This window comes from Chelonoidis abingdonii, chromosome 6, assembly GCF_003597395.2.
Source record: "Chelonoidis abingdonii isolate Lonesome George chromosome 6, CheloAbing_2.0, whole genome shotgun sequence".
In the NCBI taxonomy this organism is placed as follows: Eukaryota; Metazoa; Chordata; order Testudines; family Testudinidae; genus Chelonoidis; species Chelonoidis abingdonii.
In genome coordinates, this window is record NC_133774.1 from 138,036,493 (window position 1) to 138,060,985 (window position 24,493).

Below are 24,493 nucleotides of genomic sequence, written 5' to 3' on the forward strand. Positions count from 1 at the left end.
GGCTGCTGTTCCAGCAGTCACCCTCCACGTAGACAGGCTGATTTTCCTCCTGCTGAAGACACAGATCCTAGAGATAGGTAGTTTTCCTTTCGATCAGTGATCTCCAACCTTTTTAACCACAAGATCATCTTTTGAATTTAGGTACAAGCCAGGATCTACCTCAAAGAAAATGTAGAAATAACAGTTTATTATGATATGTAAAGCTGAGATCAATTGCTTAATATACATAATTATACATTTCCCCTGCTTACTGAGTCTCAGTGCAACACTTGTGACTGCACATTATCTCCCATTGTCTTGAAATTAGGGGTGTAATTTGAAATAGCTAGTCGGGTGCAGTCCTGCAGATGTGCATCTGTGAGGTGGGTGCGATACTTGGACTTGATAATCTTCATCTGTGAGAACACCGTCTCACACAGATAGCTTACTTTGGTTCCACCTTTCACTTTTAAAGCACAGGACAATAGAAGCGGCTACTTTTCTTGATTTACAAGTCCCTCAAAATCACTGTCCCTTGATCTGCCTTTCAGCTCAATGTCACTTTGCATAGTCATTATCTCCTTATTAATTCCACTACTTTGTAAATCAAACACCTGATGGAATGTTGCAGCCCACCCACCAAAGTCTGCTGGAAGGAATGGATTTGAGATACACATGATGATTGGCTCCATCATGTCTAATTCCTGAAATTGCCCATTGAACTCCTCTGCTAATTTGATCAGCTGTGCACAGAACTTTTCTGCATGGAATCACTTTTTTGTGTCTTCAATTTTTTCTAGTATTTTCTCCAGACTCAGGAAGTGCTTTAACTGGGAGGACCACAGACCCAGTTTCAGTTTGAATGCCTTCACCCCACTGATCTATGTTGTAAGTCTCTGGTCTTTCCCTGCAGTTCGCAATTCAGCTTGTTCAGTTTGGACGTTCTGTCAGTAAGGAACCTGAAGTATAGCAGCCATGAACTGTCTGACAGCTCATTGCATAGTTTGTTCCTTGATGTTAGAAAAGTGAGGATTTCGGGCATTAAATCAAAAAATCTGTGCAGGACTTTCCCCCTCACATCTGCATGGAGGAGCAGCTCACCATAAGCAGCATCCACTTCACCAAGTAAAGATTTAACCAGGTGGTGCTGGAGGGCTCTTGCTGAAATCGAGTTTACAGTTCTGACAGTGATTTTCATTACATGTGAGAAGTCCATAACTTTACTCACTAGTGCTTGCTGATGGATTATAATGAAGGAAAATCTGGATCATTTCTGCAAAATGCAACAAAGCCTGCATGTATGCCAAGCATGGCGGGTGCACCATCTGTTGTGATTGAAACAAGTTTCTTGATTGGAATGATTTTCTCAAGCATGTACTTTTTGAATTTGTTTTAGATATCTTCACCTTTTGTTCTCTCTTTAAAGGGCAAAACAGTCAGAAGGTCCTCTTTAATTGTCGCATCCTTAAAAATCATTTGAACAAAAACAACTATCTGGGCTGTGTTGGTCATGTCAACCGATTCATCAAACTGCAGTGAAAAGCATTTGCAGTCATTCCAATCCTGCTGTAGTTGCTGAAAGACGTCTTCGGACAAAGATTCCACCTGTCTTGCTATTGTGGAAGCACCAAGTGATATGGTCTGGATTGCCATCATTATTTCCTCTTTGTTTTTAAAGTCTCTAAATAAGGAGTCCGCTGCAACAGTCTTTGCCTCTTTAAATACTTCTCCATCTGTAAATGATTTCTTGTGTTTTGCCAGCAGATGGCAAACACGAAACGATGCTTCAGTGGAGGCCTTCCCTTTCGCTGCTGGTTTAGTAAAACACAACTATTGAGTTTTCAAAACAGCCTTCAATTCATTAACTTTCTTTGTACGGAGCTATTCAAGGGGAAACTGTCCTGGAATTTGCTATGCATTGTTTTGTGGTGCCTTTCTAAATTCTCCTTTTTACTTATCAATATACTTGTGTGACATAGAAGAAGTGTGCACTTATCTTTCACTGTTGCAAACAGAAATTCATTTTCTCATTCCAAATGGAAGTTGTAAGGTTTTGGTTTCTTTTTAGCTGGCCTGGTTTGTCACTCATTGTTAATGCTAGCTAGGTATATATTCTTTTATTATAAAAATAGAAAAGAGGTGAGCACGAGCTAAAACTGTAGTCTAAGGGTATGGCTACACTTGAAATTTCAAAGCGCTGCTGCCCAGCGCTGCACGTAAACCACATCCTCTACGGCACTGATTACACTGAGGCTTTACAGGGCTGCATCTTGCAGCGCTCAGGGGGGTGTTTTTTCACACCCCTGAGCGTGAAAGTTGCAGCGCTGTAAAGTGCCAGTGTAGCCATACCCTAAGTGACACTCTGAGTGGTAGACATGAGCATCATGCACAATAAGCTTTTTTTCAGTTCTGCACTTGCAACCAAAGGTGCCATGAGCTATGGGGCCTCCTGGTTATTAGAAAAGAGGAAGAGAGCACCCTTGTACTTTGTGGGAATAAGATCGGTCACGCTGGAGCCTGTCTCTACCCCTGGCTCATGTGCAAAGAAGAAATAAAATTTCAGTAAATTTAACAGAGAACTAAAACCCAATGACCTTCAATGAAAGGACCCTCAAGCTTCGTTGTTTCTTTGCATTCATCTGTTAGGTCCAAGTGCTCAGATCTGATCAGCGCTTCATGCAGGCTCCCCAGCTCCAAAGGGAGAAAGAAGTCAACACTCTCTGCATCCCCCCGAACACCTTCCTTCCTGAGCAAGCACTCAGGTGAAGGAGAATGCCCCTGCCTGCTTCCCACAAGCCCTAGCTTTGCATTTTCCTCCTCAGTGCCCCCTAGCACGTAGGACAGCTGCCCCACAGTCTGGAAGCCCATGGGAAAAGCCTGTGTGGATGGGTGTGCCATGGGGCTTGGTGGAGGTTATTTGCTTGACCAGAAGCCCCGTAACGGGGTTGGTTTGGGCTGTCGCATAACTGCATCTGTGCTCCTAGCCGAGGAAGCACCTTCTCGTCAAGGCTCACAGGCACCAGCCCCAACTTCCCTTGGCAGCTGGTTAGCTGATTGTTTTAATCCCCCATCAAGGAGCTCCCTGATGAATGTGCACAGGCAATCCGTGCTAGCAGCCTCGCCTCCCCTCCTGAGGCTTGGGTGGGGGGCAAATACTCAGAGAAATACCTTCTTGCAGACCAGATCCCACCACTTTCCACAGCAGCTGGACCAGCTCTTTCTCACGGGATCCCAGCTTAGCCCCTTGAGCACCAGCAGTCTTCCCAAACAAGACCACCAGGTAGTCAGGAGAGGAGGAGGCAACGGCCAGGGGTAGCAGCAGCAGCAGGGGCAGCAAAGAGTGGGAGGAAGTAACAGGAAAAAGATGAAAGGGCGGGGCGGAGTGGATAAAAGAGACATGAATACCGAACTGGGATTGAGGCTGCAGCAGGAAGGATGAAAAGTAGAGAGGTGGTGAGGAGTAGCAAAAACTGGGGGATAAGTGGATGAGAGGCAGCAGGAGACAGAGGAGCCAACAGCACGGGGAAGGGGCAGCCGTAACCTGAAGGCAACAGGGCAGGAGGAGAAGGCACTTCCTAGCAAATGAAAGTTGCCTATGATATCAACGCGTCTTCTAGTGGCCAAAAGAGCCCAGCTGAGAGCTGGTTGTCGAGCCCCTCGCTCGCTCTGCATGGTCATTGCAACAGCCCTTTTCCCTGCTGGTGATGTGGAAAACCAAAGAAATGTGAACAGCTATGACACCATGTCATGATCACTAGAGTCCCAGGGCAGTTCTCTCCTGGGGCTCCCTGAAAGGAGGGTGTCCTGGTTTGTCGTGCAGGGGGAAGTTCAGGGGACATTGTGCCCACGTGCTATCTGCCCCATTGCAGGAAGAAAAAACTCCAGCACACGCCACATTTTAAAGAAGCCCAAATCAACTCCACAGGGAAACCAGCTCTGCTGAAGCTTTGAACAGGGGGAGGTTAGATAGGGAGAAGGGTCAGAGAACGGAAGGTGGATTGTGGGGGGCAGGGGGATGGGGAGCCAGGATCCTAAGAAAAAGGAAGGAGATGATGAAGAACAGGTGAGGTGGGAATGAAAGGAAAGCGGTGATCCTGTGGAGCAGAGGGATAGGGGTGGGGCTGCAAGAGGAAGGGAGGGAAATGTGGGGTTTGCCAGTATAGCTTATTTTGCGTGGAGGCGCTGGATAAGATACTGATACGGGTGCGATTTGGCTGGGATGAGCTAATTTGGAGCAGTGCTCTAGCTTCGAGCTAAGTGTTCCTCTTGTAGCCTGGCCGGGGCGGCGAGTTGTATGGGCCCGTGATGCCCGTGCTCCTCCAATATGAGAGCACAGGGGCCCAGCTTCACCAAAGTTTGGGGCTGGGTCTCTCCCCCGGCCCCACCTGCCGCCCCTGCAATTTAAAAGGGCCCGGGGCCCCCACTGCTACCACCGGCAGTGCAACAGGGCTAAGGCAGCTTCTTGCCCGCCCGCTCTGCTTCTGGAAGCAGATGACAAATCCCTGGAGCCTGGGGATGTGTCTCCTCATGCTGACCCTTCCCCGAGTGCCAATGGGAGCTGCAGGGGCAGTGCCTGAGGGCAGCGGTGCCCAAAGACTCCTCTGGCCCCCCGTCTAGGAGCTGCTGCCAGAGGCGGGGTGCGGGTCACTTTTGGGAGCCACCCAAGGTAAGTGCTGCACCCCTTACCCTCTCCTGCACCCCAACTCCGTGCCCAGCCCAGCGCCTGCACCCAAACTCCCTCCCAGATCCTGTCCCTGCCCCTGCCCCCTTTCTGCACCCCAACCCCCTGCTCCAGCCCCAAGCCTGCACCCAAACTCCCTCTCAGAGCCTTAGGCAGGTGGGGCGTGGGGGGACAGCACTTGAACCTGTTCTGGGCACCACCAAAAATTATACAAACCTGCCACCCCTGCCTGGCCTCTGTTCCTTACACACCCACCTCTCCTGGCCAGTCACATACCTGCATGTGTGCATGGTGTGCAAATCCCAGTCCATTAGAACCAACAGGTATCCCAGGTACACTATTGCTGACAAGCTGATTGTGATGGTCCCACACGGACAGCTCACCATGGTACAAACACATGCACACAGCTGTCCATGTAATAACCATCCTGGCCACACATGCTCCTTGCTGAGCACCCCAGGAAGTGACTGGATTTTCTTCGGGAAGGCAGAGGCACTATCCCTCCCCTGTCTGAGGTTAGTGCAGCCTCTTCCCTGCCAGTCCCTTCTCCTTATTCAGCATTAATGTCACCCCAAACGGCTCATTCATCATCCCAAATTCACCAAATTAATTGTGTTATTCCAGTTACGAAAATGAATGACCCAACATCAAAACCAGATGGAATTTGCAGCGAGAAAGCATCAATGATTCCCGTCCCCTGCCTGGCTGGGAGCTCCGGGATTTGCCCTGGAAACAGGCTCTGCTCCATTAATGGTATTTCAAGGCCCAGTCAGGGGCCTGGAGTATTTCATTTCAAGGTGGCTGTTGTTGTGAACCCCCTGCAGCCTCTGCTAAGATAACACTGCTCTTTTGTGTGGGAGGGGGTGGGATGCGTCTTGCATGTGTGTGGAGGGGCTCCTTTAATCAGGGCTGTTCTCAAGCTGGGCTTTCTTTGACTGGAAACGTTGGTTCTCCACCGCCCCCAGCGCCTGTTAAGATGCTGTGGATTCCCTCCCTGCTGGACGGGGCTGGGGAGCTAAGGGGGATTCCCACCCCCAACCGCAGCAGCTGGGGAGCCCAGGGGGATTCGCCCCAGCTGTAGTGTGGCAAGGGAGCACCCATCGGCCCTTGCTGGAACTGTTCTGTGCAGAAGCAGCAGCGCCGCATTCCTGCCCAGGTTAGCAAGTGGGTGATGGGTAGTTTTCTGCTGACTCCTTTTCAGGATCAGAGGAGGGAGCCCAGCCCAGACTAGGCCCTCAACACCTACCTGTTCCTTTAAGCACATTTCAAGTGTAAGGAGGCGGCAACAACACCCGCTGAGAAGGCATCCATCAAATCAGCGCTATGGCTATCACAGCAGCATTGCAGCCTGTGGCTCGGGCCCAGCTGTACTGAGCCCTGGTCTACACTAAGAGTTTAGGTTGAATTTTGCAGCGTTACATCGATTTAACCCTGCACCCGTCCACATGACAAAGCCATTTTTGTCAATTTAAAGGGCTCTTAAAATCCATTTCTGTACTTCTCCCCAACGAGGGGATTAGCACTGAAATCGACATCGCCAGGTCGAAATTGGGATAGTGTGGACGCAATTTGACAGTATTGGCCTCCGGGAGCTATCCCAGAGTGCTCCATCGTGACTGCTCTGGACAGCGCTCACAGCTCAGATGCACTGGCCAGGTAGACAGGAAGAGCCCCACGAACTTTTGAATTTCATTTCCTGTTTGGCCAGCGTAGCGAGCTGATCAGCACAGGTGACCGTGCAGAGCTCTGCAGCAGAGGTGACCATGGAGTTCCAGAATTGCAAAAGAGCTCCAGCATAGACCGAAGGGGAGGTACTGCATCTGATCGCTGTATGGGGAGACGAATCCATGCTATCAGAACTCCATTCCAAAAGAGGAAATCCCAAAATATTTGAAAAAATCTCCAAGGACGTGAAGGACAGAGGTTATAACAGGGACCCGCAGCAGTTCCACATGAAGCCTACCAAAGAACCAGAGGGGCAATTGGCCACTCCGGGTCAGAGCCACAGACATGCCACTTCTATGATGAGCTACATGCTATTCTAGGGGGTGCCCCTACAACTATGCCACCCCTGTGCTTCCCTCCTCCCCCACCCTCCCGGGCTACCTTGGCAGTTATTCCCCCATTTGTGTGACAAAATAATAAAGAATGCATGAATTTGAAATGACTTTATTGCCTCTGCAAGTGGAAAACAAAGGGGGAGAGAAGGGCAGTTGGCTTACAGGGAAGTAGAGTGAACCAAGGGAGTGGGCTTTCATCAAGGAGAAACAAACAGAACTTTCACATCATAGCCTGGCCAGTCATGAAACTGGTTTTCAAAGTTTCTCTTATTCACAGAGAACAGCGTGCACTTCTGTACTCTTCCAACCGCCCTGGTGTCTGGCTGCATGTAATCAGCAGCCAGGCAATTTGCCTCAACCTTCCACCCCACCATAAACGTCTCCCTCTTACTCCCACAGATATTGTGGCGCGGACAGCAAGCAGTAACAACAATAGGAATATTGATTTTGCTGAGATCTAACTGAGTCAGTAAACTGCACCAGCGCGCTTTTAAACATCCAAAGGCACATCCTACCACCATCCTGCACCTGCTCAGCCTATAGTTGAACTGCTCCTTACTATGGTCCAGGCTTCACGAGCCATGGGAGAAAGGGATAGGCTGGAGTAGGTCTGAATGCACGGTGCTGTTGATTGGGAGAGCAGTCTGAGGCAGAAGCCTTCAGCTGGCACGATATTCCAGGCAGGACTGAATGTCCATTAGACAAAACTTAAAGAAGAGAATGACCTGGAGTCATTCCCATTTTTGTCCAGATTCCCCCAACTGACCTCACCACGCCCGGACAGGAGCACCTATGTCTTCCCACGTGCCCCCAACCAACCTAACCGAGGTTGGCTAGGAGCACCCAAGGAACGACAATGGCTAGCAGTTGTATTGTACCGTCTGCCATCCGCAAGGCAAGGCAAGGGGATGGTGCTGTGTAGCACTGCAGTACCGTGTCTGCCAGCAGCACCCAGGAGACATATGGTGACGGTGAGCTGAGTGGGCTCCATGATTGTCATGGTATGTTGTCTGCACGAGTAACCCAGGAAAAAAAGTGAGAAACTATTTTTTGCCCTTGCTTTCATTGGGGATGGGGAGGGGCCTGGCAACATGTACCCAGAACCACTCACAACAATATTTTTGCCCCATCAGGCATTGGGAGCTCAACCCAGAATTCCAGTGGGCAGCAGAGACTGCGGGAACTGTGGGATAGCTACCCACAGCTCAACGCCCAGGAAATCGATGCAAGCCTCAGTACTGTGGACGCACACCGCTGACTTAAAGCGCTTAGTGGGGACACACACAATAGACTGTAACAAAGCAATTTCTGCTGCTAGAAAATAACCACCTCTGGCTGAAAGTGCGGCAGGGTAGATGGGATGTACTCCCCTACCTGACTGCAATCCTGAAGGGGGTAGCAGGATGAGATAGGGGACTGGGACTGGGATCAACTAGTCAATCGCTGCTTTAGATATTAAGGACAGCCAAGTTAAAGGTATAATATCACAAGGTTTGTGTAAACCTTACAGACCATTCCCATATGACAAAAATCTAGATGGGCACTGTTTTTCTACAACCTATTGTAATATCATAATAAAGACAAGAGTTAAATTAATGCATCCTCAACTTTATTATTCTCCTGAACCCAGAGAGCGCATATTGTGAGGCATGGCGGTTGGTTTCTGATTATAGTGCACCAGCATATAATGTATCATGGGTCAGAGGAGTTCAAGACTTGTGTCACCTAAGCACATCAGAATGGCCATATTGGGTCAGACCAAAGGTCAGTGTAGCCCAGTATCCTGTCTTCTGACAGTGACCAAGGCCATGTGCCCGTGGGGAATGACTAGAACAGGCAATCAAGTGATCCAACCCATTGCCCTTTCCCAGCTTCTGGTAAACAGAGGCTAGGGACACCATCCCTGCCCATCCTGGCTAATAGCCACTGCTGGACCTATCCTCCGTGAACTTATCTAGTTCTTTTGTGAACCCTGTTATAGTCTTGGCCTTCACAACATCCTCTAGCAAGGAGTTCCATGGGTTGACTGTGTTGTGTGAAGAAATACTTCCTATTGTTTGTTTTAAACCTGCTGCCTATAAACTTTATTTAGTGACCCCCTAGTTCTTGTGTTATGGGTTTCTTGTACTATGCCCTCAGCACTAGTGATGGCAAACAGCGCCGAGGAAAGCACGGTGGTCGGGGGTACTCCCTATGAGGCTGAAGTGCTTGGTGCCCAATTGGAATGGGATGGCTCCAAGGCTGGTCTAAGCACCGCATCCGTTAACACAGCTTTCAAACAAATGTCCCTGTCCTTTTTGTGTGCATGGCCTGAAGCCTCTGAAGATTTTACACCTCTCTTTAATGTGGGCTTCCCCAAGGCACTGTAAGCAGCTCCCATACAAGTTGCTCACTGGCATGGGTGTACGGCAGGTGGCAAATGTTTGAAAACTGGGGACTGGGGCATGCGCTGTCCCTGGGACAACATCCCATGATGGGACCACTATCTATTCTAACTTAACAAATTCCTAATACAAGAATAACAGAATTAAAAAACTACTAGGAACACTTGCAAGCGTAAGAGAGAAGTCATTCCAGCAACTGTCCCAGGCAGTGGGAAGGAACTGAGGGCACAGGGCCGATGGCACCCTTTATACTGGCACATGAGCACAGGGCTCCAGGGAGTGCTAGGGTGAGCCCAATGGATACCACTAAGGGAAAAATCTCCAGCAGCCATATACTTGGGAGCACACACACCTAACATGGACTTGACCTGAGCAAGCACTCGAACTGTAGGCCTGCTTGGCAGACACTTTGATAACAGAATTCCCAACATTTGTAATTTTGAATTTGTCCTCCGTACATACACCACAGAAGCATGACATCTTGTAGATACAGGTTAGGATAGTTAGTTGGGATACACTGAACAGGTCAGGCCAGCAGAGAGAGACTACCAGATACAAGTCCCTTGCCCTCCTGCTTTGGGATGCTGTTAGTTACAATACCATCTACCAACAAATCCCCACTCACCCCCCCGTGCTAACCTGACCCAACTCCCAACAGCAAAGTTCTAGCACATTTGCTCTTTGAGCTTGGAAAAAGAGACGGCTCAGGGGAGATCTGATCGAGGTCTATAAAATCATCACCAGGGTAGAGAAAGTAGACAAGGAAGTATTTACTCCTACTCATAAAACACAGGAACTAGGGGGGTCACCAAATGAAATTAATAGGCAGCAGGTTTAAAACAAATAAAAGGAAGTATTTCTTCACACAACACCCAGTCAACCTGTAGAACTCCTTGCCAGAGGATGACAGGGTTTAAAATAGAACTAGATAAATTCATGGAGGATAGGTTCATCAATGGCTATTAGCCAGGATGGGCAGGGATGGTGTCTGTAGCCTCTGTTTGCCAGAAGTTGGGANAAACAGGAATTTTGAGGGATGTCTGCCACCATATACAATGAGCACCTTCTCATGATGAGTTCTCGGGGTGCTTTACAATATTATTATTTATTTATTATTAACAACAACAACCAAATGTATGTGAGCAATAAGCTTCAATTCAGTCTGATATGCAATCTCATACTTAAGTCCATGACCCGTATTAAGAATAATCTGGTATATCTCTCCCATAACTAATATTTTTTTCTGGGGTTAAAATACCTCTAAAATATATCCATAATGTACACCTGTGTAACCCTTGTCATGTTTACCATTGATGGTTACCTTACCATTATTTCCCTCTGGAATTAGGAGGCTCATTTAGAGACAGTCCAACTAGGAATAGTGACAAAAGGACAAAAACTACTCCCAAAGCCTTCGGTGAGAGCACTGGTTTTGGCTGCAACAAAAGCTCAATTTTTAGAAAGGGGTCAATCAATGCATGGAAATGTCACCAGAGACCTCATAAAGTAATCAAAAGCTAGAGACTCTTCCCTACAAAGTGTGTGGGAGGCATAAAAGGCAAAAAAGTAGCACTGAGGTTTTGGAGAGGCAAATGGTCATATTACTTGGCTTGTTGTTAATATTTTGTGTCCCCTCAATCCATTTTTTTTGACCAGGTCTAATTACATAATCAAGTTTGCATAGTCATTCCTGAATTAAAAACAGGATTTTTATCCTTCTGACACCACTCTTTTGTCTGCATTTGAATTCTGGGAAAGGTTCTGTCAGCCACAACAATGTCACTGTGTTGGTTTGCCTCAGAGTATTCTCAGAATAAAGGCAACATTAATCATATAACAGAATTGCAGCCCAGACAGTCATTTTTCTTTAAAGCAACCATATTGGGTGAATTAATGTTTGTGAAACGGAAGCTGGAACTGGCATAATCTAAAGCAAGGGAGAAGCAGGAGCTCCAAAGCCTCTCCACAGCTCATGCTATTCATTTAACATCTGATCTATAATACTCTTTTCCCATCCAGGTTTGTGATTTTTCTCCATGAAAATCTGTGGGAGCTTTCTAAGACACTTTGAATCTCTGGTGTGAACAGCTCTTTGCAGTTCTATTCCTGACCTCCACTCCCCCATCTCTCTCTCTCTNGCTTAACCACTACGCTATCCAGTAGCTATAAAAACTTAAACTTAATGTTTTTCATATTTATGGCCAGTTCATTAATCCTGCATAATCCCCTTTCCACTGCTCCTTGTGTAAGGTGCTACACAGGAATACCTTAGGGTGTGCTAAAGGCATTAGGGGCCATTCCTGCTAGCATAAGGTAGTGTAGTCTTGAGACTGCTCTAACTTGTTCCATGGTTGAACCTGCCTTTATTTACATGTGTGATCAGAAGACCAGGAAAGGAGTAGTTGTTGAGGATGGAATCCATAATGTCTCCCATGGGGATATTTTAAAGTTTTTTTTCTTAATTTTGAAATTAACTAGGTCATTTTCTCTTCTGAGACTTTAAACGTGTTGGTATTTCACTTTTTCAACACTGGTTAAACTTTTTATCTATATGTAACAGAAAAATGACACAAGCTAAAAACATCTCAAGTTTTTATAGTTATCCTCACTGAGAACTACACAAGAAGAGTGGGTTGTTTATGTTTTGTTTTTTGTTTTCCCCCAAGCAGGATTACAATGATTAGATATGTTCAAATTCTGTATTTATTGTCACTTTGTTGTGAGAGAACTAATTAACGATTTAAACTTCCTTTCACTTAATTCAAACTTTTAAACTGGGCTTTTTAGCCCTTTCAGTTCAATGAAAGCTACAAGGGTTGTAAATCTGTCATGGTAGTTTTCCTAACATCATGTTATTCATAGTAAATTTGAGGAAATAGTGGTTCTCCACTACACAGCCAACTGCTCTGTCACTGCTTACTGCAGCCACCACAGTTCCTACCTTAATTGCTTGACTCTAGCAATCCATGTTATCAATCTTCCTCTACAGAAGATACTGCCATTCTCAGAGTTTTTACTGTACAATGGTCTGACATCCCTGTTCTCAGATTCATTAGCTCCCTTAGTAGAGCCAATGAAAACAAGTCAGCATCCAGTCCACATACTCTGACCCTCTACCCCTTCCCGCCTCATCTATCCATGAAGATGGAACCTATGAAAACAAAACAGGAATTTTGAGGGATGTCTGCCACCATATACTATGAGCACCTTCTCATGATGAGTTCTCGGGGTGCTTTACAATATTATTATTTATTTATTATTAACAACAACAACCAAATGTATGTGAGCAATAAGCTTCAATTCAGTCTGATATGCAATCTCATACTTAAGTCCATGACCCGTATTAAGAATAATCTGGTATATCTCTCCCATAACTAATATTTTTTTCTGGGGTTAAAATACCTCTAAAATATATCCATAATGTACACCTGTGTAACCCTTGTCATGTTTACCATTGATGGTTACCTTACCATTATTTCCCTCTGGAATTAGGAGGCTCATTTAGAGACAGTCCAACTAGGAATAGTGACAAAAGGACAAAAACTACTCCCAAAGCCTTCGGTGAGAGCACTGGTTTTGGCTGCAACAAAAGCTCAATTTTTAGAAAGGGGTCAATCAATGCATGGAAATGTCACCAGAGACCTCATAAAGTAATCAAAAGCTAGAGACTCTTCCCTACAAAGTGTGTGGGAGGCATAAAAGGCAAAAAAGTAGCACTGAGGTTTTGGAGAGGCAAATGGTCATATTACTTGGCTTGTTGTTAATATTTTGTGTCCCCTCAATCCATTTTTTTTGACCAGGTCTAATTACATAATCAAGTTTGCATAGTCATTCCCGAATTAAAAACAGGATTTTTATCCTTCTGACACCACTCTTTTGTCTGCATTTGAATTCTGGGAAAGGTTCTGTCAGCCACAACAATGTCACTGTGTTGGTTTGCCTCAGAGTATTCTCAGAATAAAGGCAACATTAATCATATAACAGAATTGCAGCCCAGACAGTCATTTTTCTTTAAAGCAACCATATTGGGTGAATTAATGTTTGTGAAACGGAAGCTGGAACTGGCATAATCTAAAGCAAGGGAGAAGCAGGAGCTCCAAAGCCTCTCCACAGCTCATGCTATTCATTTAACATCTGATCTATAATACTCTTTTCCCATCCAGGTTTGTGATTTTTCTCCATGAAAATCTGTGGGAGCTTTCTAAGACACTTTGAATCTCTGGTGTGAACAGCTCTTTGCAGTTCTATTCCTGACCTCCACTCCCCCATCTCTCTCTCTCTCTCTCTCTCTCTATAATGCTCCTTGAACCTACAAATCCCCAATCTACCTATTTTAAAGGACTCATGAATTCTAGTTTATAGTCAGAGTGAATAAAAAAAATAAAAAATTGGTTTAAAGTTAAAGCAATCTTTCTTTCTGTACGCCACTGTCTGTACTGCATGTCAAATGATTTTAGGAGCTGTAGCAATTTTCATAGCTATTTATTATTTTGAATGCTTAAGTCTCTTACTGTTGGCTACTATAACTCTTGTCAAAGAGTATTTAAGGTCATGTTATCATCCATGCTGAGCTCAAGATAAGTGCACAAGGCATGAGAGCATGGGTGCTGGAACTATTTGTATAGTGGAGGTGCTGAGAGTGATTGAACCAAACTGTAAATCCTATATATAATGGAAACCACTTCAAGCCAGTGAGTGCAGCAGCACCCCTAGTTCCATCACCTATGTCTTAGAACAGCATTATCTCCATCCACCTTCTGTACAGAACTAGGCATTTACCTTCAGGACATTGCTGAATGTCATGGTCTTCACATATTCACTTAGAATAGTTTGCCTTCCAATAAACTGAGGATTGTGAGGCATTTGAACAAAGGGCCTCTAACAATATGCTTTGCTAATACTAAATGTGGGATGAACCTGGAGACTTAGTCACTTGGACTTGTTCTTTTTCATTTTAAAAAACATTTAAACTATGACTTTCTGATAACTGTGAACTCTTTGTTTGGTTTTTTTATTTTGTGAATAATACACTGGAAATGTATTATTGTTAGAGTTAAAGCCCTAAGTCCCATTTCTCAGAGAGACTAAGGCTATCTACTCTATCACTTATGTCACATGCATCCAACAAAGTGGGTGTTCACCCACGAAAGCTCATGCTCCAATACGTCTGTTAGTCTATAAGGTGCCACAGGATTCTTTGCTGCTTTTACAGATCCAGACTAACATGGCTACCCCTCTGATGCATAAAATTCAGACAATATGTAGCATGCTATTTTGTAAAGCAGATTCCTTTTAAATATGGATAATTTTAAACATATTTGATTTCCCCCTATAATTTCTACTAGTTGCTAAATACATTTGTTTCAATGTCACCCTTTATTTGTCACACATTTCAGGTATTTTATTTATTTATCAATAACGTGGAGACAAACAAATATCTTATCAGATAAGCAAGATGAAAACTAGAACCAAATTTGCAAGGACTCTTATAGAAATTTAAACAAATGCAGGTATTTTAAAATGTCACCCTTATACTCTTGGGGTCACCCCTTTAAACCCCTTCAACCACAACAGACATTACAGCCCCCAGCAGAAATTAGAGCAGTCTTTAATGGTTGCAGGTAGTCCAACCTGTCCCAAGCTCCTCAAGGTGCTGAGGCTGCAGAGTGCACAAGAGGAAGCTGTTCCTCTTTTCCTGTGTGTTCGCATGGCATGTAGGTCATTGAGGCCCCATCCCTCACTTGTAAGATTACCAACCCGGGAGCTGAGAGGAATGTTATCAATGAACACTATTTTTTACCCCCAAATATTCAGTGAATTAAAAAAACAAATCTATTGAGATAATGAAAATAAAATAACTTATTTTATAAGTTGCATTATGGGAACATGCAAAGCCCCCAGTCAGGGACTGGGCCTGATTTTTCTAGGCTGCAGAAACAGACCAGGAATACTGGGATTGCTCCTTCCGTGTGACATTCCCCTTCCCAACCTGCTAGCACACCAGGAAGCTTAGGGGAGATTGTATGTCAGGGAAAATCCCTCGTCAACCTACCCTTGGGCCTCTTAGACTCCACCTCGCTCCTAGCGCAGGAGTGGGTCTTTAATTGCAACATTTAGTCTTACCTGTTCCTGTTTTGTGTGGACTTCTCAGGAAGCTTCTAGCCCAAGCTCCTGCAGGAAGTCTCAGAAGTAACATTTTTCTGCTCTGTTACACCAGTTCCTATGAAGTGTGAATGTGTGATTCCAGGAAAGCATATTGTGAGGTGGTTTACACTAACTAATCACTACAACTATCACTGATTTATCTTATGCTGCTGGAACACATTGCCATTTGATTAGTTTTCTAAAGGCTAGATGGATGTCTGCACACAAGTAACTTTTCTGAAAATGAAAGATGCTTATGAAATGTTTTAGTTGTAATAAGAGCATCTGGAGTCAGAGGCAGTAAAAGACTTGGCCTTACCATTTAGTCAATGCCAAAATGTCTCTAAATAAAAATTTCTCTAGACTTACACAGGTGTAACTGAGAGCAGAATTTGGCCCTGAGATATTTTCCTCCAGTGATTAGCTGAGAGAGGAACCAGTGGTGGAATGAGGCATATAGAGGGCAGTGATAAACAAATAGGCAGTTAGTTTGCTCTAATGTGAGAACTGAATGGTTAAATACGACTGAGACATTTTATGTTAACATTTTTCATAGAACAGAGAGTTTGGCACAGAAACTGAGAGAACACTAATTTGAACTGTTTCTGAGTTCATCTGTGCTTCAGTCCATTAAACTGGAGTGTCTGTGCTGTGAACTGAGGTGTGAACTGAGATAATTATACTAATTGTGCAAACGAGGAAAGCTGAGTATAGAGGGAGAAGCTGACTGATTTGTAGAGTGTATATAAGAAGCCAGATAGTGCTTTTCCCAGCCTGGAGGATACCACATCCTATTCCAGGGATTGAGGTATAGACAGAGGGACAAGGATAGCTGCATTTATCCTGCTTTCTGATACAATTGTACTTCTTGTGAATTAAGCCTCACGAGGCACTTTTGAAAGCGTCCTGCATTTCCTGCCCACAATGCAGATGTTCACAGTAGCTGCTCACATATGTAGAGTTAGGAGCTCTGTCATTAGCTTATCCTGTCAAATTTCTCTTATCTGCTCCCAGTGCATTCTGCTGAGCTACAAGGATGCATATGGTCTACAGAGCCTCCAGTGACCATCCTCCCCAAGCACTACATACCCACAGATTAGGGAATCAGCAGGGCAGAAAGACAGCTTGAGAGATATGGAAGGATGGAGATCAGATGGTGAGAGAGACATAAAAAGGAAAAAAAAAATACCACAGGAGGAAAGAACGAGATGGTGGGGATAGGACAAGACAGAAAATGGAAGCACATTAGCAACTGTGATGGGACATGGCACTAGGAAGCCTTTGGTCAGGAGGGTTGTGATGAATCATGTGCCCTATATTGCAAAAACAGGATTAACATGGAGTCTGAGAACACACTTAGACCATTCTGTGGCACCTCTAGGAGAGAGAACTAATTAAGGAATAGATCCAGCTGGGGTCAGACAGTGTGTTCCTATAAATAAAGGACTGCAGGGGTAATAAGGAACAACTGAGAGTATAAAGCTACTGAATGGACCTCATACCTGGCATTGGCTCTGAAAGGCAGAGTTGTAAAGGTGAAAGTTGCTAGAGTGGCCAGACAGTTGCTAGAGTGACTAAGAAACACCTGGGGAAAACTCCTTGGCAAAAGGCCAGGAAAAGCTGCAGTAGAGACTAAGCTCCAGAGTGAGGGGATTGGAGAATGCAGCTCCAAGATAGATGCCTGGAAGCAGGGCAAGGTAGGAAATAGCCCAAGGACCTAGTAAGGGATTATCAGAAATGTACCATAGCTGCTAATCACAAGGTCCTTGGGCTGGAACCCACAGGAGAGGGTGGGCCTGGGTTCCCCTACCAATCCCACACAGGAGCACCAATATAAGTCACAGGAAAGCAGCAAGGACTATTGAGACCAGACAGGTTTGGTTACCTTCGAAGGGGTCCAAACTGAAAGGTGCCCTGGCCAAAAGACTAGGTCATGGAAGATGCAGAATAATGGGAACAGGAAAGCACTGGAGGCAAAGGATCTCTGCAATGCCACAACCTGACCCTAGGGGATGCTGCAGCAATGGAGGCAATACCTTGCAGGGATTGTCCATGATTCCACAATAAGGAGGTTAGCTATCACTACAGAACTTCACCTGTATCTACAGCTATAGTTATATTTTACCTATGCAATGAGACTGGCCAGAAAACCACACTTTAGTTTCACAAAACATATTGAAGTATAGACTGGCCAGAGAAAACTCACATTTAGTTTCACAAAACATATTGAAGTATCAAAATTTGTTTTTTTTTTTTAAAGCGTAGATGAAAATCTGAACCTTTTTTTTTAACGTAGCATGAAAATGAGACCTCTTGACATTTTTGACCAAAAAAAAGAATAAGATAGAGACCACATGGCTGAGGATATGAGAGACACAACTTCAATTTCCTTCCCTAAATCAGGCAGGGACTTGAAACTGGGTCTCTCACATCCCAGGTAAGTACACTAACAAGCACAATGTACAGTAATTCAGTCTCCCTAGTTTTGACCTGGACCTGAGGAAAACGTTGTTGAAACCAATGTTTCCATGAAACATTTTGTTTCAATAAAATAGCCATTTTTTTTTATAGAAAACATTGTGTTGACACTTTTTTACAACTTCTACTATGCAATAAAGTCCTGTTCCAAAGACCATGGAAGTCAATGTGAGACTTTCCATTGAAATCAATGTGCTAATTATGGTCTGATTCACCAAGGGACTTAACATGTGTCTAACTCTAAGCATTTGAGTGGCCTTCTTGAAGTCAGTGGGACTACTTGTGTGTTTAAAGTTAGGCATACACTTAAACACCTTGCTGAACTGGGAACTGTTGGCCTTGACCCATAATCTATTGAAGGGAATGGGAATTTTGGCACTGATTTGAATGATTTGAATCTGCAGATGTTTGAAGAGTGTAAACACTAGAGCTGAGGGAAGAGTGGACAAAATGTTCATAAATATTTGGTTGAATTTTTAAAGAGAATTATGATCAGTCACATTCACAACTCTATCATGTTTGCAGAAGGAAAACAATGGAGTGGTTGAGTTTTACTGTACAAATACTTTTCAAAAGTTCATTTTAATTTCAAATATTTGCTGAAAGTGAATGTTGAATTGTATATTCAGTTGCAACAATTGAAATGCCAGCTGTGGTAGTTTAGCCAGGTCTACGCTAAAAAGTTAGGTGGATCTACTGGTACCACTCAGGGCTTGTCTTCACTCTCGGGGAGATCAACGCTGCTACAATCAATGCAGCATGTGTCAATTTAGTGTGTCTGGTGAAGACCTGCTAAATCGATGGCAGAGCACTTTCTGGTCAACTCCAGTACTCCAGCTTCCCGAGAAGAGTAAGGTAAGTTGTCCGGAGAGTGTCTCCCATCAACTCAGCACAGTGAAGACCCCGGGGTAAGTAGACCTAAGCTAGATCAACTCCAGCTAGTTAGTTGCTGGAGTAGCGTAATTTATGTCGACTTACCCCAGTAGTGAAGTCAAGCCCTCATACGTGTAAAAAATCCACATACCTGAACAACATCACTCAACCTAGATACCATCTCTTGGGCAGGTGGATTAAACCAACCCCAAAGAGTGGCAGTACCTATGTCGGTGGGAGACATAGTGTTGTCTACATTGGCACTTTCGTTAGTGAAACTTTTGTTGGGCAGAGGTATGCTTTTTCACACCCCTGACAGACAAAAGTCTTGCTGACCTCTGACACAACGCCTCGTACACTGTGCGACAATAAGCTATCGCACATACAGCTGTCTGCATCTGGAACACAAAACACTACCATATACTTATGACTCAGGTGAACCACGAATGGCAACAACACCCACTCCTTTTCTGGAGCAAAATAAATTTGAAAGTATCAGTATGTATATTACAAAATGTGTTTATACTTGTTAATTCTGGAAATATAAACATTACAACTGGAATGAAAATTCTAGCACTCAGGTTAGACCAATGTGCGTGTCTCTGAAACATGAACAACCAGAAGGTACCCACATTTTCCTTTTAGGATTAGGCTGCTGCAAGTAAGTCTGAGACCTCTCTTCACCTCACGTCACCTCTTTTTTGACACACCTCACAACCGCCAAAATACCCTAAGTATTCGAGGATATTGCATTCGAAATGAAGGGTGCTGCCAGACCTTTTTAATTCCGGAGGAATCCTTCTGGTGTTTATGACCTCGCCACTATACCAGCTTTAAATTGAGTATACACCTCTCTATCCAGTGTTTGATTAATAATGAGGTGTGTAGTTGTTCACGTGTTCAAGCCCAGTCTTCATAACGACCACACTCTTGGGTGGGGGCCATTCCCCTGGATTCTGGTGCAAGGCCGAATATCTGTATTCCGAAGACAGGCAGCCGCCCTTCTTTTTTCCCTAGTGGCGGTACCTGGTTAGTTGCACATATTATCATGCGGTTGCCCACCTTGCCCGTTACAGTTGCTAAAGCTATTAATATGACCTCTACCTTTTGGATTGCTTAATCATTAATTAGTGAAGTACGCCAAGCATGTTGCAGAATCACTTGCTGTTGATTATTTGTTGCTGCCGCGATGGCCATACATTTCACGAGTTTGCTGGTATGTGTTGTTTAATGTTACAGACGTGGCAGCTCGATTGAGACGACCTTGAAAGATTTACGCCACCTTGCAGAGGTAAGGCCAACAACAACGATTCCTGCTCTGGTCCTGGCTTACGTCCTTCGTGGTTGGGCCGCACATTTTGTTCAGAGCCTGTGTATTGCCTTCTTATTTAGTGGGCCTTTGCATATGTTCGGTTTAGTCGCTTTGTGGCGGTGTTGTTGCTTTGGCATTCAGTCATCTATAGGGTCGTCTGAGTCAATTTATGAGACTATGTCTAGTGCTGTCCTTGAAAAGCGGAGGGAGGAATGTAAGGACTGGCGAAGATTTTGTCACGGTGTTTAGCTAAGACTTTCGCCTTTTCAAGACAGGTTACTATAAGGGTACTGGTGTTAGCAAATGTTGTTTGTAGCCAGTTAGAACCGCTTAGCCTGGGAAGCGCGCGTGTTTAGAAAAGCCTGCCTCTTGCCTTAGAGATAGTTTAGTTGTGGAACGCTCCCACATGCCTATGTATGCGTTGTTTTACATGCTATTAGCATAAAGTTATATTAGTAGGATCTGTTTTGCTGCTTTGGACTCGTTTCCCTGCTTGAGATTAGCAACGTGCAGAGTCCCGTTGCGGGTGTGTTTTCTTTACCTTCATTAAACCATATCACTCTTGTGTCATATCCCACTCCCCACTGTGTTGTGTGTGTGTGTGTGTGTCTCGTCCCTGCAGAGCACTTAGGCACGTAACAGCCGGGCAGCTGGAGAGTGGCAGCTGCTGGCTGGGAGCCCAGCTCCGAAGGCAGAACCACTCTTATTTCTGCACTGCTCCCTGCAGAGCTGGGGTCCCAGCCAGCAGCTGTGCAGAAGGAAGGATGGCTTGGCATTGTATCACCAGCCTTACTTCTGCGCTGCTGGTGCAGTGCTGCCTTCACTGCTGGGCACGCGGTGAACAGCTCTGAAGGCAGCACAGAAGGGTGGCAATATCATACCATGCCACTCCCCTCAAGTAACCTTGTGAGCCCCCTGCAACTCCCTTTTGGGTCAGGACCCCAATTTGAGAAATGCTGGTCTGCCCTGTGAAATCTGTATAGCATAGGGTAAAAGCACACACACGACCAGATTTCATGGTCTCTGACACATTTTTCATGGCCCTGAATATGGTAGGGCCCTAGCAATGTGTAAAGCAGGGATGGGTGGGGAGGGTGAATGAGGAAAAGTAATGGCTGACTGTTTTTTTTGATCTGGGGCAGCTTAAGCAGCATAATTGAGAAGGTTGGTGTGTAAACTGGAACTGAGAACAAGCCAGACAGGTGAATAGCCGATAGGATAGGGTCACTAATAGATGGGTGCAGATGATGTTTGGTAAATACATAATCTGCATCCATCTAATAGTGACGCTATCCCATCTGCTGGAATGAGAAAGGACAGAACATTTTGAGGCAAAAGCTCTTTTGCTGGTTGTCTAACCTGCCTACGGCAAGGGGAGATTTGGAAAATCCATGGCACAGCTCAGAGATGACAATGCTAAGCACCCATCCACCTAGACTGGGGAAGGAAGGCCACAAGTAATAGGAGACCTCTGAATATCTGGCCATGGCAAGGGCACTGCCACACAATGAAAGCCCAAGCTACCACTGTTGAACCAGGAAACATTACAGAGAGATGAAGGTCCAGTGGTTGGCGCAGGGGATTGGACACAAGGACCAATGAGCTCTGCTACTGACTAGCTAGGTAACCCATGGACAAGCTGCTGTCTCAGAGCTTACAGTGAGGCTCAATTAATGTTTGCTGTGAGTGAGTGTCTAGGCTAGTGATGACAGACCAGATTTCTTTCTAGTTAGAAACATTAGACCAGGGATTGGGAACCTACGGCACACATGCCAAAGGTGGCACATGAGCCGATTTTTTATGGCACACAGGGTGGACTGAGCTGCTCAGCCTGCCACCGCTCTGGGGTTCCCGCTGCTGCACCCTTACCAGCCAGGGTCCCGCCTGGTCCCACTCAGCACCTGCTGCTGCCCTGGGGGAAGGAACCCCAGGCTGGCTGAGACCCCAGCTGGCAAGGAGCCAGCAGCCACAACCCCAGAGCGGGGACAAGCTGAGCTGCTCAGCCCGCTGCTGCTTTGGGGTTCCGGCTGCTGGCCCCTTGCCAGCCGGGGTCCCCCCACCACAGCCTCACTCAATATCCGCTGCTGGCCTGGGGGAAGGAACCCCAGGCTGGCAGTAGGGTGAGACCCCAGTGGCAGCAGCCGGTGGTGGAAACCTGAGCGGCGGTGGTCTCTGGGGTTCTGGCTGCTAGCCCCTTGCCAGTCGGGGTCCCCACAGCCCCACTCACCTTGCCTCCCATTGGAATTCCAGCGCAGGCCCCCTGCCAGACAGGGTCCAGGCTTCCAGTCCTGCTCAGCCCTACCAGCCGCCAGCTCCACTCACCTCAGCTGCGGATCAGGGGTTCCAGCTGCTGACCTCCTGCCAGCCAGTTATCAACTTATAACTCAGAAGCTCGTGTGCAGTGTAAAGTATCTAAATAGGTGCCACCAGACATTGGAAAACTCAACAAGGAAAAGCAAGGGCAAGGATCACACTAAACTGATAAGATCTGCATTTTAATTTAATTTTAAATAAAGCTTCAGAAACATTTTGAAAACCTTGTTTACTTTACATATAACAGTAGTTTGGTTATATATTATAGACTTAGAGAGAGACCTTCCAAAAGCTGTTCAAATGCATTACAGGCACGCGAAGCCTTACATTAGAGCGTATACATGAAGGCTCAGCACACCACTGCTGAAAGCTTGCCAACCCCTGCATTAGACCATAAGCCATTTAATCACTTAGCGATGTGGCTCATTTCCCTTCAGCATATCAGATACCACAAGCAGATGAAGCACGTGTCTCTGAATCCTTTCAGCTCTCTAGAGCTGGATGGGCTTATGCTACACCTTCCCTTGCATGCGTAGGAGGAGTGAGGTGTCTGATGTACCTGTAGCAGGAGGTGAAGGACTGAGGCATGAGGAAATTTCTCTTAAATACCCTCCAGGGTCAAGAAAGGACATACCCATTTACAGGGATCTGAACCCACGCTGTATTTACTGCCCCCTGAGAGGGACGGTAAATTCTCCCTCACAGCAAATGTCAGAAGGATTAGCCCAAGCTAGTCAGTGGTACACATGAAAACTGGGAGACTCAGCTTGGAATACACCAAAACCACAGATCTAACTCAAGAGTAAGGTGCACTTAATGGAAATCATTCTTGAGAGAATTTGAGTGTCCTAAATCCAAAGAAGGCAAGAATAGAGTGAAAAAAGCAGGCTAGGGAGAGGGGTCCCAACCATAAAGAACAGACATACCATCTGAGCAGACTGCAAGAAGCTGCTGGGTTTTTGGGGTTTTGTTTTTAAATGAGAGGAAAAAGAAATAGAGATTGTTGAAATGCATTTTCTTCACTCAAATGCAAAAGCAAGGTGTTTGCAGCATTCACAATGGCCAGTATTTTCAGCTATCAGGACATATGTAGGTTGTTATGCTTCTGACACCTCTATGCAAAAACAAGTACAATTCTTACATTCTGCATTCAGGGATATGATGTTTCTGAAACTATCAACAAGTGAGGAATCAGTTCAGATGTGATGTTTGTGTTTGTTAACGAGGGAATAGCTGTAAAGCGAAATTAACGGCTTGTAAATAAACTCAAATTTTGGCTGGCCTCAAACTCCATTAAGTTTAAGAATGAAAAAAAAAAAGTCCAGCAAGAAAATAAAACAAGTCACCAATAATTTTTATTGATAAATAACATTTTACTTAATCTGTGTTGTCACCCCACCATTCTAACACTACACTAGCAAACAAGGTGCAAGTTTTCTGAAAGTCAATTCAAAGAAAACAAACTTCTGTTAAATCTCTTTTCACAGAACACAGGCATCAGATTTCTCAAACCTATCGCATTCACATATTCAAGGCCATGTAGGATCAGTTCAATCTCTTTAAAAGTCTGCTACATGTTTTATTGCTAAAGAATCTGAATGAGTTGCTCTAGTTTCAGAAGCAGTGATTAATCAATCTTTGAAAGCGCCACAAAAATATTGAGACATGAAGTCATGAATCCATATATCAGTATCGGGTAGTGCAGTGTCCACTAAGTAGGTCACTATTTTTCGATCCCAAGAGCATGTGCTTTCATTAACTGCTTGTATCAGTGCCACCAGAGGTTTCTTCTCCACATGGTTTCGAAACACGATTGATGCCTCTTCTGACCACTGCTCACATTTCACTCCTAGGAAAAATATAAAGCAAATAAGGTCATTTAAAGAAAAAAGACTGATTTAAGTGACACACACACTCCCAAACCCAAGATTCTTAGTAATTCTACATGGGAGGAAGTAGAAGACACTCCAAGTAGTGCTATTAAAGAAAGTGAAGCTAACAGAGCTCTGTAAAAATGTTTAAATCCTTACTCTTGTTTCAGTGGCTGTTGCAGCCTCCCAAGTAAGGATTATCAATTATGTGACATTGTGAAGCAAAACAGTTACTAACCTTTCTGTAACTCTTGATCTTCGAGATGTGTTGCACACGTCCATTCCAATGTAGGTGTGTGCATGCCCCGAGCACAGTTGCTGGATTTTTTTTTTCCCCTTAGTGGTATCTGTCAGGTTTATTCCAGTGCCCGCAGTGCTGGATGCTCATAGTGCCAGCA

At 45.1% G+C, this 24,493-nt stretch overlaps 2 protein-coding genes across 8 annotated transcripts in view; one reads left to right on the forward strand and one right to left on the reverse strand.

The window, feature by feature from the left end:
- Positions 1–24,493, forward strand: part of TSTD2 (thiosulfate sulfurtransferase like domain containing 2) — a 575,835-nt gene that overhangs the window by 159,736 nt on the left and 391,606 nt on the right. The window lies entirely within an intron of this gene.
- The window catches only part of TDRD7 (tudor domain containing 7), a 139,737-nt gene continuing 137,637 nt past the window's right edge, over positions 22,394–24,493 (reverse strand). For 3 of the 7 annotated variants that reach the window (XM_032772599.2, XM_032772594.2, XM_032772595.2), the window contains exon 17: positions 23,758–24,073. In XM_032772599.2, coding sequence (XP_032628490.1) covers positions 23,856–24,073 — 218 coding nt within the window. In that variant the 3' untranslated portion in view covers positions 23,758–23,855. Of the gene's footprint in view, positions 24,074–24,493 lie in introns of all 7 variants that reach the window. The other 4 variants (XM_032772598.2, XM_075067445.1, XM_075067446.1 and 1 more) reach the window with 2 other exon arrangements.